Here is a 14,968-nt window from a genome sequence, read left to right on the forward strand (position 1 = left end):
GGTTGCCACAGGGCTTATTTCCATCCATGAGGCTGTGGTTCAGGCACCTGTGAGGACAAGACACAGCTTTGCTTTGTCTGAGCAGAGAGGTGACAAATTTTTCACCTTTTCCCAAAGTCTGACTGAGCTCAAGGCTTGGACCAGGGTGCTATAGACTCAGTTCAGTGAATGTCACTGATGGAGACCCCTACACTTGACACAGTGGGGTTACTGCTCCGTGGGTGAAGGTCTGTCATGGTCAGCACCACCAGACAAAGCTAGCTAGGTGATTTTGGCTAGCAAGCTCCTGGTTGTGATGGTCACAGGGCACAGCAGCAGCATGCTGCCAACAGCAGGTCCAGACGTTCAGTGTTGGCTTTCCAGTGCAATTCCTCAACTGTCCTTCACAGTTCACTGACTTGTAGAGAACAGCATATGTCTAACAGGTGCAGTTCAGCACTGACTTTGTCCTCATCAGTACAGCTGTCCAAAAATTAAGCTAGTGTACAGGGATGTCTTGGGCACTTTCTTTGAATACATACCTGTTAAAAGGAAGAAAAAACGAGATAGAGCATAAACACACTTGTAACCCACCCCCAGGTGACAGCCGAAGGAAAACTGATGAGGTCCTACAAGGACTACATGATTTGTCAACTCAAGAAGGTGGTTTCACAATGTTTGTTTTTATTCACAAACTTGTAGATTCTGTCAGCACTTACAGAGGCAGAAGAAAGCTCAGAACAGGAGGTGCTTTAGAAACCATACTCTCCCCCACCCAGTGACTAGCAGTACCAACCAGCCTCTGCTGCCATGCTCTAATGTGCTCTGCCCTGCTCCTATCACACAGGCCCTGCAGGGTTTCTCACACCAATGACATAGGAAACAAGAGCTGGCTGGAGGAGAAAGGGAAAGAAATGAAGCAAACTTTTCTATAGCAGGCATGTTTGCAGAGGAAAAACATAAATTCATCTCTAAACACTAATGCATTCCCCAAAGCTAGGCTGCAGGAATAAACATATATATGGTGCTTCTATAGTATAAAGTGGCAGATTTTACCAATTCTGTGTTTTTGTTTACGCAGTCATACTGCCACCACTAGCTGACAACACAAGCAGCAGTCAGAAGCCAGGATGCAGCTCCTGTTAAAGCAAATGGCACCACCCAGCACTTCTGAGCCTGATACACTTTTTCTTCAAGGCCCCTGTGCAGTCAGCACACACACAGCTGATCCCACCAGTCTGGCCTTAGCAAGAGCCAAAGACAAGAAGTCTTCTCTAATTGTTAATTTTAATTATGGTCATTCTGTTCCAATCCCTCTCACAAAACAGATGTTTTCTAGCCTCCTTTCTCCAGCAAAGTTTCCTATGCTATAGATTTTTTGTCATGCATCATGAGCAATGCAATATATTTGTTGAAATGTCCCTGTAAACCATGAGGAGGATAAAACCAACTGCTGGTTTCACCAGCACAATATTGAACATCTGCTCCATCTGTTCCAGGAAATGGTGACAGGTATCTTGCTAAAATATATTACACTAATTTTTCCAAGATATTTTTATGTTCGGTCATTTAAATTGCAGTGAGGTAATTTTATCACCAGAGAGAACCTCCATAACCACTTCTGAACTGCTTCAGTAGCCTAAATCACTCCCTGCTTACATAACTTTTAGTGCCACTGTGGCAATGACATCCTGTCACTATCAAGCCCTTTGCCAAAACTGAACCTTCCTCATGGGCCTGGATACAGCGTGACAGGAGGAACACTGCCTCAGTGCAGTGGGGGAAGGAAGGATTTAAGAGATTTCCCTTTACATATGCTGAGCCTTCCAAGGTTCAGAAGAGCTGTAGAACAGGATGAATGTAGCAGTATTTCTCTTATCACATTTTAACAGCATCACTTCATATCACCAATTTAAACACAACAATCAGCATTCAGTCAAGTATTTAATCACTGAGAAAAGAAAGACTGCTGCCCATCTTCTCCATTTAGACACTGAAGAGTGTATATATTTGGATTTCATCTCGGATTCCATTTTTTCATTTTTTCATTTTTTAATTACTTGCAGAAGTCTTGAGAGTACAGCATCAGCCAGAAAGTCTTTCTTGTTGCTCTTTTGAACTCCATTCCATGCCTATATATACTTAACCACCTATGAATCTCAAATTAGTGCTATTAAACTAACATTATATTCTGTAGATAAAACCCTTTTTTGTCCTTCAGCATTTTCTCCACTCACAAGAGGCCTGCTTTTTTTCTATTTTTACTGCATTGATTTTACTGGTTTTCTCTCTCATTTAGAGATATATGGGAATATCTTTCAACTGAGCAATGTTAACATTATGCAAAGTGCATACCTTGTAACTGCTCTCTTTTTTTTGACCTCACTGTATGTCTACCTTTCAAATCACTGCCATTTCTTATGGCTCAAAACACCAGCACAAAGAAAAGAGCAGGGCCAACCAAAATAACTTTCTCTGTGAACTCACAGAGGCCATGACTGTCACTTTTTTTATGAGCACTGAGATTTGAGGAAAGTTTGGTATTAAATTCAGTGCTACTAGAGTTAGATCATGTAAGACAGTAATTTATCAACACATTTTAGTAAGCTTAAATGTAGAGCTTGTCTGATTCTGAGATCAGTGGGAGTACACATATTGTTTGAGTGCTTTTTTCCACCACAGCCAGAGTGCTTAACATGAGCAAAGGGGTTTTCTTCATCCTCCTTTTAATGACATGACCTTGATAGGGCAGGGGTGTCAAACTCAGCAGCAGTGAAAAGAACAGGTTTTATCCTGCTTTAAACACTTTGGGAGGTAAAAACAGAGAATGGCCACCACCAACTTCCTGTGAAAAAAACAGGACAAGGGGATCTCATGCCATCGAGTACATTTCCCCTTTAGGCAGACATTTAATACAATTTATTTGTAATTCCACACATGCTGATCAAGCCTGGTAAATATGCAGGTGTTTTGCTCCCATACTCATCAGAGGGTTGTTCCAGAGCCTCATGCTTCTGACTCTCAGTAATCTTCAGTCTCTTCCTTCAGGTAAGCAAATGCACCCAACTTGTAGAACCTAGACTGGAATCTAAAGGCAAATGCCACAAGAGATGGGAAAGAAAAGGAGACCCTTCTGGAGAGAAATCAGAGCTTTGGAAGCAAGGAACACTAAAGTCATAGGTTAAGAGTCCAAGCATGCCTGCAAGATCTTGTTTTTCCCACTCCTGTGAATTTAATTTTGTGAAGTATCTTTCTAAAGAGTGAAATCTGTTGCAGGAAACCACAAAAATATTAGGATTTTTTCAAGACACAGTGTATAATCACAGGTGCCTTGCTAATCCTTTTCTTCTTTTACAAAGCCTTTATTCTTAGAAAATTACCCTCAGCATTTTCTTTTGCCTCTGCTCTTTACACACCTGTTCTGTATAATTTGAAAAAAAAAATGTTCTGTCCATTCTGGCCCAGGTATGAAGTATTTATCACAAATCATCTGCAGAGACAAGCTGCAATGCAGACATTCCTGACACTGTCAGTCTGGAGAACTTTTACTGGACCACCAGTTTTCCCAGAGGATGGCATCCACAGTGCTCAAAGCACAAAAGGTCAACACTTTTGATAAGGGACAGCTCCGGCTCTTTCATAGCCTTATTTTTAAGGACTCTGGGTACAATTTAATTGATACACTTTGACAGATGACCTGACCTGTCCCTGTCCAATAGGTATGCCTAGTTCAACCAGAAATTGTGCTGCAAAACCTTACCAACTGCTTATCACAGTCTACTTACTGTCTTCAAAATCTTGTTATTAAATGCTCTGTGGAATTACATTCTATCTAGGCTTATCTGTGACATATGTCATTGTTTTGTGATATGAACCACAATCTACTGAGCACTGAGAAAAATGACCTCTCACAAGGCAAACTTGAACCAAGGCATCTGGGTCACAGAGATGATCACAGTGCTGGAGCATCTCTTCTGGAAGCATTGAGGTTGTTCAGCCTGGAGAAGAAAAGGCTCCAAGGATCTTAGAGCAGCCTTCCAGTTCCTAAAGGGGGCTTAAAGGAAAGATGGGGACAGACTTTTTAGGACAAGAAGTAATGGTTTCAAATTACAAAACAGTAGACTAACAGTAAATATAAGTAAGAATTTTTTTTACAATGAGGGTGACAAAACACTGGCACAGGTTGAGCAGAGGTCGATGCATTGAATCCTGGAAGCATTCAAGGTCAGGCTGGACAGGGCTCTGAGCAACCTGATCCAGCTGAAAACGACCCTGCCATTGGAGGGGTATGAGGATACAATAACTTTAAAGGTCCCTTCCAACCCAAATCATTTTGTGATCCTGTGAATTAAGGGACTTGTATCTAATTTCTGTCTAACCTACTCTTACAGTCACCACGTGCACTGCATGGTGCCCATTCACGAGCCCAGGGGGCAACAATTCAAGGCTCTGTGTCTGAGGCAGTGCCCCTGTTCCGCAGTGCCTGCACTCACGAGGCCGGAATGCAGCACATGGCTGGGAATGACCGCGAGCAGCGCCGTGCCCACAGAACCCGCCTGCCACAGATCAGAGATGATAGCAGATGGGAAGCCTCTCACAATCACAACTTCCTTCCGCAATCACACGCTCCGGACACTGCCGCTCTCTCCCCACACACACGTGTGCCTTTCCCTTCTTTCTCTACATACGTACATAATTCCCCGATTCCTCCGAGGCCGGAGCACCAGGCCCCGCCGGTACCGCCCGCGCTCAGCGCCCGGCGCCACGGAGCGGGCAGGGCCGGGGGGGCTGTGCCGGGATGGGGCGGCTGTGCAGGGATGGGGCTCCTGTGCCGGACCCGGCGTGGCTGTGCTGTGTCCCGGGATGACTGTGCCGGGATGGGGTTCCTATGCCGGGCTGTGGGGGTCCTATGCCGGACCCAGCTTGGCTGTGGAGCGCCCGAGAGCAGCACGGCCACGGCCACAGCCCCAGCCCCTCAGTGCCCTCCCCGCCTCCCCGAGCCCCGGCCCGGCCCGGCCATGAGGCGAGAGTGAGTGCGGGCCAAGCTCCTCCCCGCCGCCGCCGCCCCTCGCCGCGGGGACGTGCAGTCGCTCGGCGGGCCATGGAGGCGGGCGGCGGGGCCCGGTGCCCCGCGCTGCTGCTGCTGCTCCTGCTGGCGGCGGCGCTGGGAGGCGAAGCGGAGGCGGAGGAGCCGCGGCCGGCGCGGCAGCGCGGGGACGAGCAGTGCCATTACTACGCGGGCGGGCAGGTGTACCCCGGGGAGGCGGCCCGGCTGCCCGTCTCCGACCACTCGCTGCACCTCAGCCAGGCCAAGAGTAGGTGGCGGGCGCGGCCGGGGCTGCGGAGCGGCGGGGCCGGGGCGGGGATGTGCCCGCAGTGCGCTCGGGGCTGCGGAGCGGGGCGGCGGCGGCGGCAGCGGCGGCAGCGGCAGCGCCACGTCAGGCGGAGCGCGGGCTCCCCGAGCCCTGCCCTTCCCTCAGCCCTGCCCTCCCCACGCCGGCTCTGCTGGGCCTCCGGGGCGGGCTCGGCAGCCGGGGGAGAGGGGAGGAGAGCGAAGGGGGCGCCGGGCCCCGGCAGCCCCTTCCAGAGCTGTGTTTGGGTCGTGCTCCCCGCCGCCGTCTCACGGCCGTCCCGCGAGGTCCGCGGCTCCAGAAATGGCGAACGAGTTCGGGGAAGCGCTTCAGGGGATGCACGGGAATGCTTTGTGCCTGCAGTGCATCAGAAACAATGAATGGGCTCCTCTTTAACCCGCTGCACCGCGCTGGGCTTGGCACGCGTTTTGTGCCTGTGCTCCCTCGCGATTTAAATGCTTTACATGACAGACGTGGGGACAAACACCGCAAATCGCGTCGCTGTGAGATGTTCGGGGACACCTACTCAAAGTCCCGTCCTGCAGGACAGAGAGTACAGAGAGATCACACAGAAATTACCTTCCCTGTGAGAATTTACAGCTGTAATATCCTCTTCCTTTATGAGCCAGTGCATACGTTCCTTTTTAAACGTTTGCAAGCAGATGCTACGAAAAAAAAATACAAAAACAGAAAGACAGCCAAGATATTTGTAACTGATACTGTTTGGGTTTTTCTCTCTTTGCAGTGTAAGTTATTACAGACAGATGTTTATAACTGCAAAAGCAATTACCTTAATTTAGGAAGGGGTCAAGATATCCAGTATTTTGTTTAATATCTTTCCCTTCTCCCTTCTAATCTGAAGGTCCTTGTTATATATCCTTGCTGACTATATTCTGCAGCTGTGGGTTGTCTCCAAAATGAGAGCCAACCAATTCAGGCACCATCCAGATAATATTCAAGATTCCTTTTTCTCTTTTCAGAAGCTTTTCCCTAATTTACTGGAGATACATGTCAATGTCCTTGACATGGCAAGTGTATTCAGATCACCTTGTAATTCCAGTATACCCTATCCTTTGTCTCAGAATTCACAGTGGTATGAAAATAGTAGCTGGCAGATTAATTTTAAATATTTTAAATTCAAGGTTAATCCCTTCCAGTAGGAATAGTAAATATATTTCATACTTTTCAACTGGATATATTTTTTAAAAACAGCTGTCTTCAAATTTGCTTAGGAGCTGTAATTTAATAAATATATGCTGCATTTTTAGGCATTTGTCTCTTAAACATGTTGTGGCATGTATTTTTTGTGGACCAGAATTCCAGCCAGGTTTCCATGGCTAAAAAGTAGCAAAGTGAATTTGAACTAACTTGTGCTTCTGGTTCCCAACAGCTATTCCTAACAAAACAATGAGAGTACCTGAAGTATTAAAGAGCTTTCCCCTTCAGTCCAGCAGGTGCCTTGAGCTGGCAGTGCACACAGAGTTTGTTCAGTAGACCCAGATAAAGTTTTTGTGGCCTTGAATATCAGTGATCAACAGGGCTCGTGTATGAGCACAGGTTGGCCAAATTATTTGCTTTGTATGTGTACTAAAGCCTTCATTTCTTCATCATTCTGTACCCCCCTGTTTAGAGCTGGAAAGCAGGTTTCATCTTGGAACTGTGCTGCAGGTTGTTTTCTCAAGCAAAAGAAATAACAGCTGTCCTTGGACAGCTTGAACACAGGTGTTATTTTCTGACTTTTAATTCAACATTCTTTGTATTTCAGTCTCCAAGCCAGCACCTTACTGGGAGGGCACAGCAGTCATTAATGGAGAGTTTAAAGAGCTGAAGTTAACAGATTATGAAGGAAAATATCTCGTCTTCTTCTTCTATCCTCTTGACTTGTAAGTAAGAGCACTGTAGGCATACCAAGACTGAGTGCAGCTATGCTAGATTTATAATTCATTAATTCATCTCTTTTTTTGAGGTCTTGTATTTTTATTTGGTAAGAATTTGGGAGAGAAGAAAGGAGTGACAGAAGAAAATATATTCTTTGCATTTGTTTTCTCATCATGCATTGGTAAAATTGCAACACAATCTTTGTCCTAATAACTGTATTAATAACCCATTTGTGTCTTCACACAAAACAAACAACTTTGTAATTACCCAGTTAGTCAGACTCTGTGTTCTGTTCCATGCTGCAAATCAGTGCTGCAAGTAGAAGAAAGCATCCCATCTACTTTTTACAGTGTATACAGAGGTGGTATTTTCCCTTTAAGTTGATCCTGTAGCATCCTAGAAGCACGTGACATTAACCTCCTTTATTTAGAATACAGTAACTTCACTGAGTGAAAAGATCTCTGCTTTTTAAGGGACAATCCCATATTTTTCCTCAAAATGAAGAGGACATAAATGCATAACTATTTTTAATATTATACCATCACTGGCTTTACTACTTAAGTTCTTCTGTAATAGAAAAAGTTGAAGATAAATTAGTTGAAACTAGCAGATTTGCACAGTAACAACAAATTACAGTATGATCCTCTGAAAAAATTGGATTATAATGCTTAAATTCAGCCACATTTGCAAAGTCTAAAAGAAAGTAACTGTACAAGCTCTGAATCCAGATTGTAAAATAACCATAGATTTACAGTCTTCGGAAAGAATCCATTTGTAACTAAGCTGGAGTCTGAGGGTGGAAGATTTGTCAGGCAGCATTTTCATTTAATACTTGAAGAAGCAATAAAAATAAGCAAAAGCTGAAATAATTTATGATAAATACACCATTTTAAGTTAAGCAGAGAATTTACTGGCTTTGTCATGAAATTTTGACTTTATCTTGTCTTAAATCATCTAGTACGTTTGTCTGTCCAACTGAGATAATTGCCTTCAGCGACCGAATTGAAGAATTCAGAGCAATAAATACTGAAGTAGTAGCATGTTCTGTGGACTCAAAATTCACTCACTTAGCATGGTATGTATCTTCCTCTTGTCTTTCACTAAGCATTATTCAAGGTTCCAATTTAGCAAAAGAAAAAATGCCAGATTTTTAGCCTGTGTAGGTATATCTATCATAATGTGTGAAAGTGTGATGCTATTGACACAAGTGTTCAAAATAAATTTTAACTCTAGTGTGTGAAAGTACCTTTCTTTTTAAGCTTGTTTAACATGTATTGCTTGCAATATGTCATGTCTCAGTCCAAAAAATACTACAAATACAAAAAGAAAATATTAATGAAACTATCAGTAAATGCTTCACATTGTCCCAGTTCATGAGCACGTTGGCATAAAGCAGTGTGACTGGTAAGAAAAAGGTCATCATTAACACATGGCCAAAACCAGCAAAAGATCTACTGAACATTTTGTTCAAGCCACAAATACTGTTCATCTCCTTTGTTTGCAGAACAGAAAAAATGTCACTTGCTCTAAATCCTTCTCTCCATACTGATGTTTGAGATTTTGTGTAGGGAGTATATATCTGTATGAGAAATACATCTATATTTCCTTTCCTTCAAAGGATTAATACACCTCGAAAACAAGGAGGACTTGGACCAATGAAGATTCCCCTTCTTTCTGATCTGACACACCAGATTTCAAAGGATTATGGAGTGTATCTGGAAGATCAAGGACATACACTTAGGTATTTCACACGGTTGCAGTTTGGTTGGGTTTTTGCTGGGGTAACACTTACTGCTTATATTTAAAGAAGCATTTGAATTTTTTCTTTTGGAGCAGCTTTTACTTGGGGATTCTTGATAAGTAGAAAATATTAAAGAACACAAAAAATACAGTCATATGAGTCAGAAGAGGGGTCCAGGTTAATATCCTGTTTAACAGCAGGCATTAGAAGATACCTAAAGGTCTATACCTAAAGGAAAGGGCAAATATGCAGTTCTCCCCAGAACAGCAGTTGCTCAGGGAGCTCCCAAGTCCAAGTGGAGTCAATACTAAGGTTAGCTAAAGAGATACATTTCCTTAAAATGGAATTGTTTCTTTTGGGATCCTTGTAATGCCCTAGCATCTGCAGCATCTCCTGGCAGGGCCTGTCCTTAGTTCTATGGCCTAACCTTAGTAGTATGTTCTGCAGAAAAGTATCTTTTTAGGTTTTAACTGGAGCTCAGCTGGTGTCCTCTGATACCCAGATAAAGAACAGTACCAGTGGTGAGCATTATATGATGTTTGCAAAGATCAAATTCCCCCATCCAGCAGACTTAAAATAGTGCATGAAAACACCACTAACATTAATTCTGTTTCCTAACACACACACTGTTTTTTTTCCCCACAGAGGCCTTTTCATTATTGACAATAAGAGAATCCTTCGACAGATCACAATGAATGACCTTCCTGTTGGGAGATCAGTGGATGAAACACTTCGTTTAGTACAAGCATTCCAGTACACAGACAAACATGGAGAAGGTGCTTTTTTAAATACTGCCATATTGAAGATTGTTTTACTTAGCATGGAAGCTGTAGTAGCTTTTTGGAGGAAAGATGCTCAGTAGCATTAAGGACTGGCCTCATACAGTGACTGAAGTGGTTTGATTGCCCTGCTTGATTCTGTGGTCTCAGGTCCTTAGGTTGTTTCTAGAATATTAATTTACATATTGCTTCACATCTATGGGAATGAGAGCATAAAGCATTCCTTAGTCTCAATTTGGCATTATGTACCATGTGTCACAAACATAAATTTGTACAAAATATGAAGCTGTGAAGAATGAGGCCAAATTTTTCAGTACATTTTTGCATACTCAAATAATGGAGATTCAGGCCACCCTTGTCCTGTGCCATTCAGTGAGGACCTGTGACAAGTAATTGTGAGTGTTTCATGTCCAGATACATGGTGATAATGTGAAAATTAATTACTTGTGTTTTCTGTATAATAGCTGTGTGATCATCTTTCCCCAACAAAGAAATCTTACTGTCTTTAGATCATTACTTTGTATCAAGAATTCTTATTCAAGTTCAAGCATGGGGTGAACTTTTTCATATTTCTTTAAATAATTTATTTGAAGATTTACATATAAATACACATTTAGCAGCTTAACTTTAGTTCAACTCAGTGTCACCAGACATTTGAAAGTATCTTTATATGAAGGTACAAATTATTATTCTGCTGTGCTGTACAGTCTTGAAAAAATAGATGCTGATACTTAGGCTATCTGACTAAGGAAATTTGCCCACATTTGGTTACAAAGCCAGTTTACAGAATGTTAATTTGCACTGTTTCCAGAATATCACATTTTTTCCCAACTTTTACATGAATGTTGAGGAAACACATCACACTATAGACACTTCATTGGTTTCATAGATTAACAGTTCTCCACAATTCCTACTAGCATTTTATCTGTCAGCATGTCTTGCAGCAGTGTAATATGACATAACTGCTTGGGCTAAAGCCTCAGAGGGAGAGCTCTGAACAGATGAGAGCTTTACTCCAGAATAGCAGCTGTACAGGTGGTCCCAGGGCTCCCAGCCACACTGTGGTAAGCACATGCTGTGATCCCTTTGCTCCTGAGCAAGGCTACAAATAAAATTAGTATCTTGTGGAATCTTTGAACTGATCTTTTTGCTAAAAAATGCCCCTAGTTTTGATTTTAAAGAAAGAAAGGTAGTCTGTGTGTAGTCATCTGAATTTCACTGCAAAACTTCTGTTTTACTAGAATAGGTGTTCATTCTCAGATACTGCTTTGCTTTTTCTACACGAAGTGTAGAAGGGCACAAGAATTAAATTAAGGCATCCATCCAGAGATCTGCAGTTTTCAGGTAACAGAAGTGGTGGATGGTGTCAGGTATAAACTGCTAGGTCAGTATCCCATGTGTAAAGAAAACGGCACATTTAATAGTTTCAGATGTTGACATGTTGTATTTCATGGTGTTTTACTTCAAGGTCAGAAAGAGAATATTAAGCACACAAAAGTCTGTTTGTGTAAAAATACTTCAGCTAACTTTGTCCGTTTTTTTTTTTTTTCAGTTTGTCCTGCTGGTTGGAAACCTGGCAGTGAAACAGTAAGTCACTGTTTATATTAACATGCATACAGTACTAACAATCACTCACCATTTCTACTGGGGCCAAATCCAAAATCTTAGCAACTGTCAGTGAGAAGGTATAAATAATGTCACATTATTAATCTTACACCATTTGTATTACTACTGATTTCATCAGGGGATTGTTTCCCTCACACTAGACATGTTCAGTTGTTTCAAACTCCTGGCATGTGAACAAAATTCACTTGCTCAGCAGTGAGTTTGTGATCAATGACTTTTTCCTGTTAACACCTAATGAGGGAAAGTACAAAAGTCTTGAGCTTGTTGTATCTTCCTGGTTATTTGTCCATATAAATTCTTGGGGGTTCCTACTGCAGATCCCGGCCACTACCCAAAAAAAGAAAGAAGTTCCCAGGCTGCTGTGGTATGTGCCAGAGCCAGTATGAGCACTCCAGCAGGGAGCACTGCTTTGCTGTGCAGTTGCCCTCCCTTCTTTGTTACTCCTGGGCTCCATGTGACTAGAGGCAGAGGAGCCAGAGTTCACATAAACACTCACTGAATTTGTTTGTGTTCCCTGGCCCAGAGTGAGCCTCAGCAGAATAATGAAACTTTGCCAGAGGTCTGAGCTGCCTCGCTCAGATGAGATCACTGTCACTTAACTTGAGCATGTGGCTTCCTTCTGAACCATCTGGTGATGACAGAGCACTGTTGTTAAAGAGCTGGCTCAAAAAAACCAGGTCCCAGCAGCCTCTAAGCAGAGTTAGTGAGCATTGTACTTGATAGTAAAAAACAGTGGAATGTTAAACCATGTCTCTTTGCTGGATGTCAAAGTTTCCTAGGATGACTTGAGGCTGGCAGTCAATTTTTTCAAACTAGCAGAGAAGTGTCATTATGGGGGAAGCTGGATATTAAGATTGTAAAATAAAAGAGGGTTGGCTGGCCCAACATTTGTATTTTGACACTGAAAACTTCTGCCTTCCATAACAAGAATCACCTAGATAACATGCCATTGATATATTTTCTAAAAAACAATCTCGCAATGCTGATATTAACAGCTCCAACACTGTCAGTTTAATAATATAATGCAATACATAAGCATTCTCCACCTCCTCTGTGAAAAAGATGCAGACAGTAGCAGAGTAGTTGAAATAGCCTTTCTCAAAGATGTAGTCATGTCTTCTAAATGTGTTTGATTTAATTAGATCAAACCAGAGGAAGCCATGAGAGTGTGGTGGCCAAGGGAAGAACTGTAAGTAAATTCTAAGCCTCTAGCTAACAGATACTAATTTACCAAAATATCTTGCTTTTGGGGCAAGCTGTCAAAATTCTTCCTTTGGTAGGCTGCACTCTCTCAATCGTTGAATCTCTCTGCTACTGCTGTTAGGTACCTTTAGAGATGAACAGTACCAAATCAACTGATAAATTACTCTTCAGTGTTGCTAGTGAATTGGCAGTAGTATCTTACTATAAAATACTGTGCTGTTCTGGCTTTATAGTTTGCTATGGTTTTGTGGGTTTGATTTTTTACTAATATTTTCATTTTCTTTCTTGCACAGATAATTCCAGATCCCGCTGGAAAACTGAAGTATTTTGATAAACTAAACTGAGGCTTCCCTCTGTTGAATCAAATAGTCACATTCACCTTGATTTTTGCCAATAAAATGTCATTAATTTTGGTACTTTTGGGAGTTTGATTAATATGTAACAGCAGTAAAACATTAAAGGGCTCATTGTTTAAACAGAAGTCTAACCTGTGTGAAGCACAGGTACCTCATTAGTTATCAGAGAATATTCTTATGAAATACAAGTTTTCTCTTTAGGTTTTATTTAGATGCTCAGTGTTGTCCAAATCCACTTAGCATCTTGGGCTTAGATTCATGACTTTTGCTATTAATAGATTACTTAATTTCTGCAAAAATCTTATGTGTTTGGTCACATTCTAGCAACTACAGCTGGAAAAGAGCGACTTGGTTACTGTACAGTTGTCTATAGTCCAGCAGCACATGCAGCTAACTTAAAAACAAGGAATAAGTTACAGTTGCTGAATTAAATTTCCAGTCTGTGTAAAGCTTAACATTTTTTTAACTACTAAGATCATACCCTACACTATATAAATCACTGTATACATCTGCACTGAAAAAAGCACAGCTGTAGCAGCTGATGTGATTCAAGGGCTGAACCTGGAAATTTTTCTATGCTTAAATTTGTAGTGCATTTGCTGGTAAGATACATTCTGTTTCACACTTTCTGAGTTTCATCCCTGTCCCTACACTGTTAATAGATGGATGTAGGGGACAATGTCCTGTGCCAATCCACTCCTTAACTGTGGCTCCTAGTTTTAAGGGAGTAGTTGTAGTCTTTCCCAAGGTAAGAACTGATCATCAGAAATTTGTGGCTGATGGGCGTGAATTTCTTCTTTCAAGGGAAAAGAACATCTCCATGTAAGACATACTTGTGTGCACTGGAGAACCCTTTCCTGAGGATGTCATCTTATTCCCACCTCTTCCTCTTTTTGACACGGTATTCTAGTCTGTGCAGCTGGAAAAACAGCAACTGAAATGTGTGTCAGCTTTTCACCAGGGTCATCCTTGAAAAGGCAACAGGCACCTTCCCTCTCCAATCTGCACCACTACATTATTACTCTTGCATTATTACACATTTCTAAAAACTCACTTCCCCTTCCCTCCCAGACCATACAATTCCCTGCCCTATACACAGACACTTCACTATAGCTCTGCAGAACTAGGCCAGGAGTTGCATTTGCACTGTGAAGTTACGTGATTTTGTGGATTTGGTGAGTATGGAGCAGCTCTCCATGTTAGCCACTGCAGACACAGAAGCAGCAGCTGCTTCACTTCACTTCAGCTCTGATACAAATAACACCTACACACGTGCCAAGGGCAGAGGGAACCACAACAGAGCAAGCAGAGCTCCACTGAGCCTCAGCCTCCCTGTTCGTGTGAGGTCTGGGGAAACGGTCCCTCGTCCCATCTAGAGGGTAACAGAGGCAGAATGGGATCAATGCCAAACCCCAAAGTGCTGCTCTAGCCTGTGATCACAAAGACCAGAGGGCAGCATGTAGAGGTGCTTTCTCATGTGACTAGGAGGTAAATCACCTTGAATTTTAGTCTAGATTCTGTTTACTTCAACCCTGAAGCACTAAGAACAACACACAGAATGTTCTCACACTGCAGTGTGAGAAATGCAGGCCCAGCTATCACACAGATACTCAGCAGCAGCCCAAGGCACAGAATGAACACAACGCTTGTGCCCCCTTTGGACCCAGTGCCTGTGCCCTGCTGCCCAGAGGCCTTGTAGCCAGCTGGCTCAGTCACACCTAATGCTCTCAGCTGCAGGAACCTCTGGCACTGAGCCAGCCAGTGACAGATAAAGACAGAGATGAGTTACCACCCAGGCTCCACCCAGCCCACGGCTCCTTGCAGAGCCCAGTAAGCAGCGAGTTACAGCAACACAGCCACAGGGTGTATCCGAGAGCAGCAAACTACAGCAGATGTCAAAAGCTGTACAGAGCCTGAGCTAAGAACAGAAAACTGCACTGAGAACACAGTACTGAAGAAAACTGGGACCATCTGCATGCTCTGACCATTGAAATTTAAGTCATAGCAATGTAGCTGTGTCAACTTTTAAGGTTTTTATAAATGCGCGTTTACATT

The 14,968-nt window shown here is 42.8% G+C and overlaps 1 protein-coding gene across 2 annotated transcripts; it reads left to right on the forward strand.

Annotated features, from left to right (window-relative positions):
• The first annotated feature begins 5,055 nt into the window (after window positions 1-5,055).
• On the forward strand, window positions 5,056-12,973 carry PRDX4 (peroxiredoxin 4). 2 transcript variants are annotated; one of them, XM_033053027.2, is made up of 8 exons: window positions 5,060-5,294; window positions 7,096-7,213; window positions 8,167-8,283; window positions 8,827-8,949; window positions 9,595-9,725; window positions 11,281-11,315; window positions 12,497-12,543; window positions 12,851-12,973. In XM_033053027.2, the coding sequence occupies exons 1-8, from the start codon at window positions 5,081-5,083 to the stop codon at window positions 12,852-12,854; spliced, it is 789 nt and encodes a 262-aa protein (XP_032908918.1). In that variant the 5' UTR covers window positions 5,060-5,080; the 3' UTR covers window positions 12,855-12,973. The 2 variants fall into 2 exon arrangements, with proteins under 2 accessions (XP_032908917.1, XP_032908918.1); XM_033053026.1 differs by lacking the exon at window positions 12,497-12,543 and having other exon boundaries at window positions 5,056-5,294.
• Window positions 12,974-14,968: the final 1,995 nt, after the last annotated feature.

Source organism: Catharus ustulatus, chromosome 2 (assembly GCF_009819885.2).
Source record: "Catharus ustulatus isolate bCatUst1 chromosome 2, bCatUst1.pri.v2, whole genome shotgun sequence".
NCBI classification, from domain to species: Eukaryota; Metazoa; Chordata; class Aves; order Passeriformes; family Turdidae; genus Catharus; species Catharus ustulatus.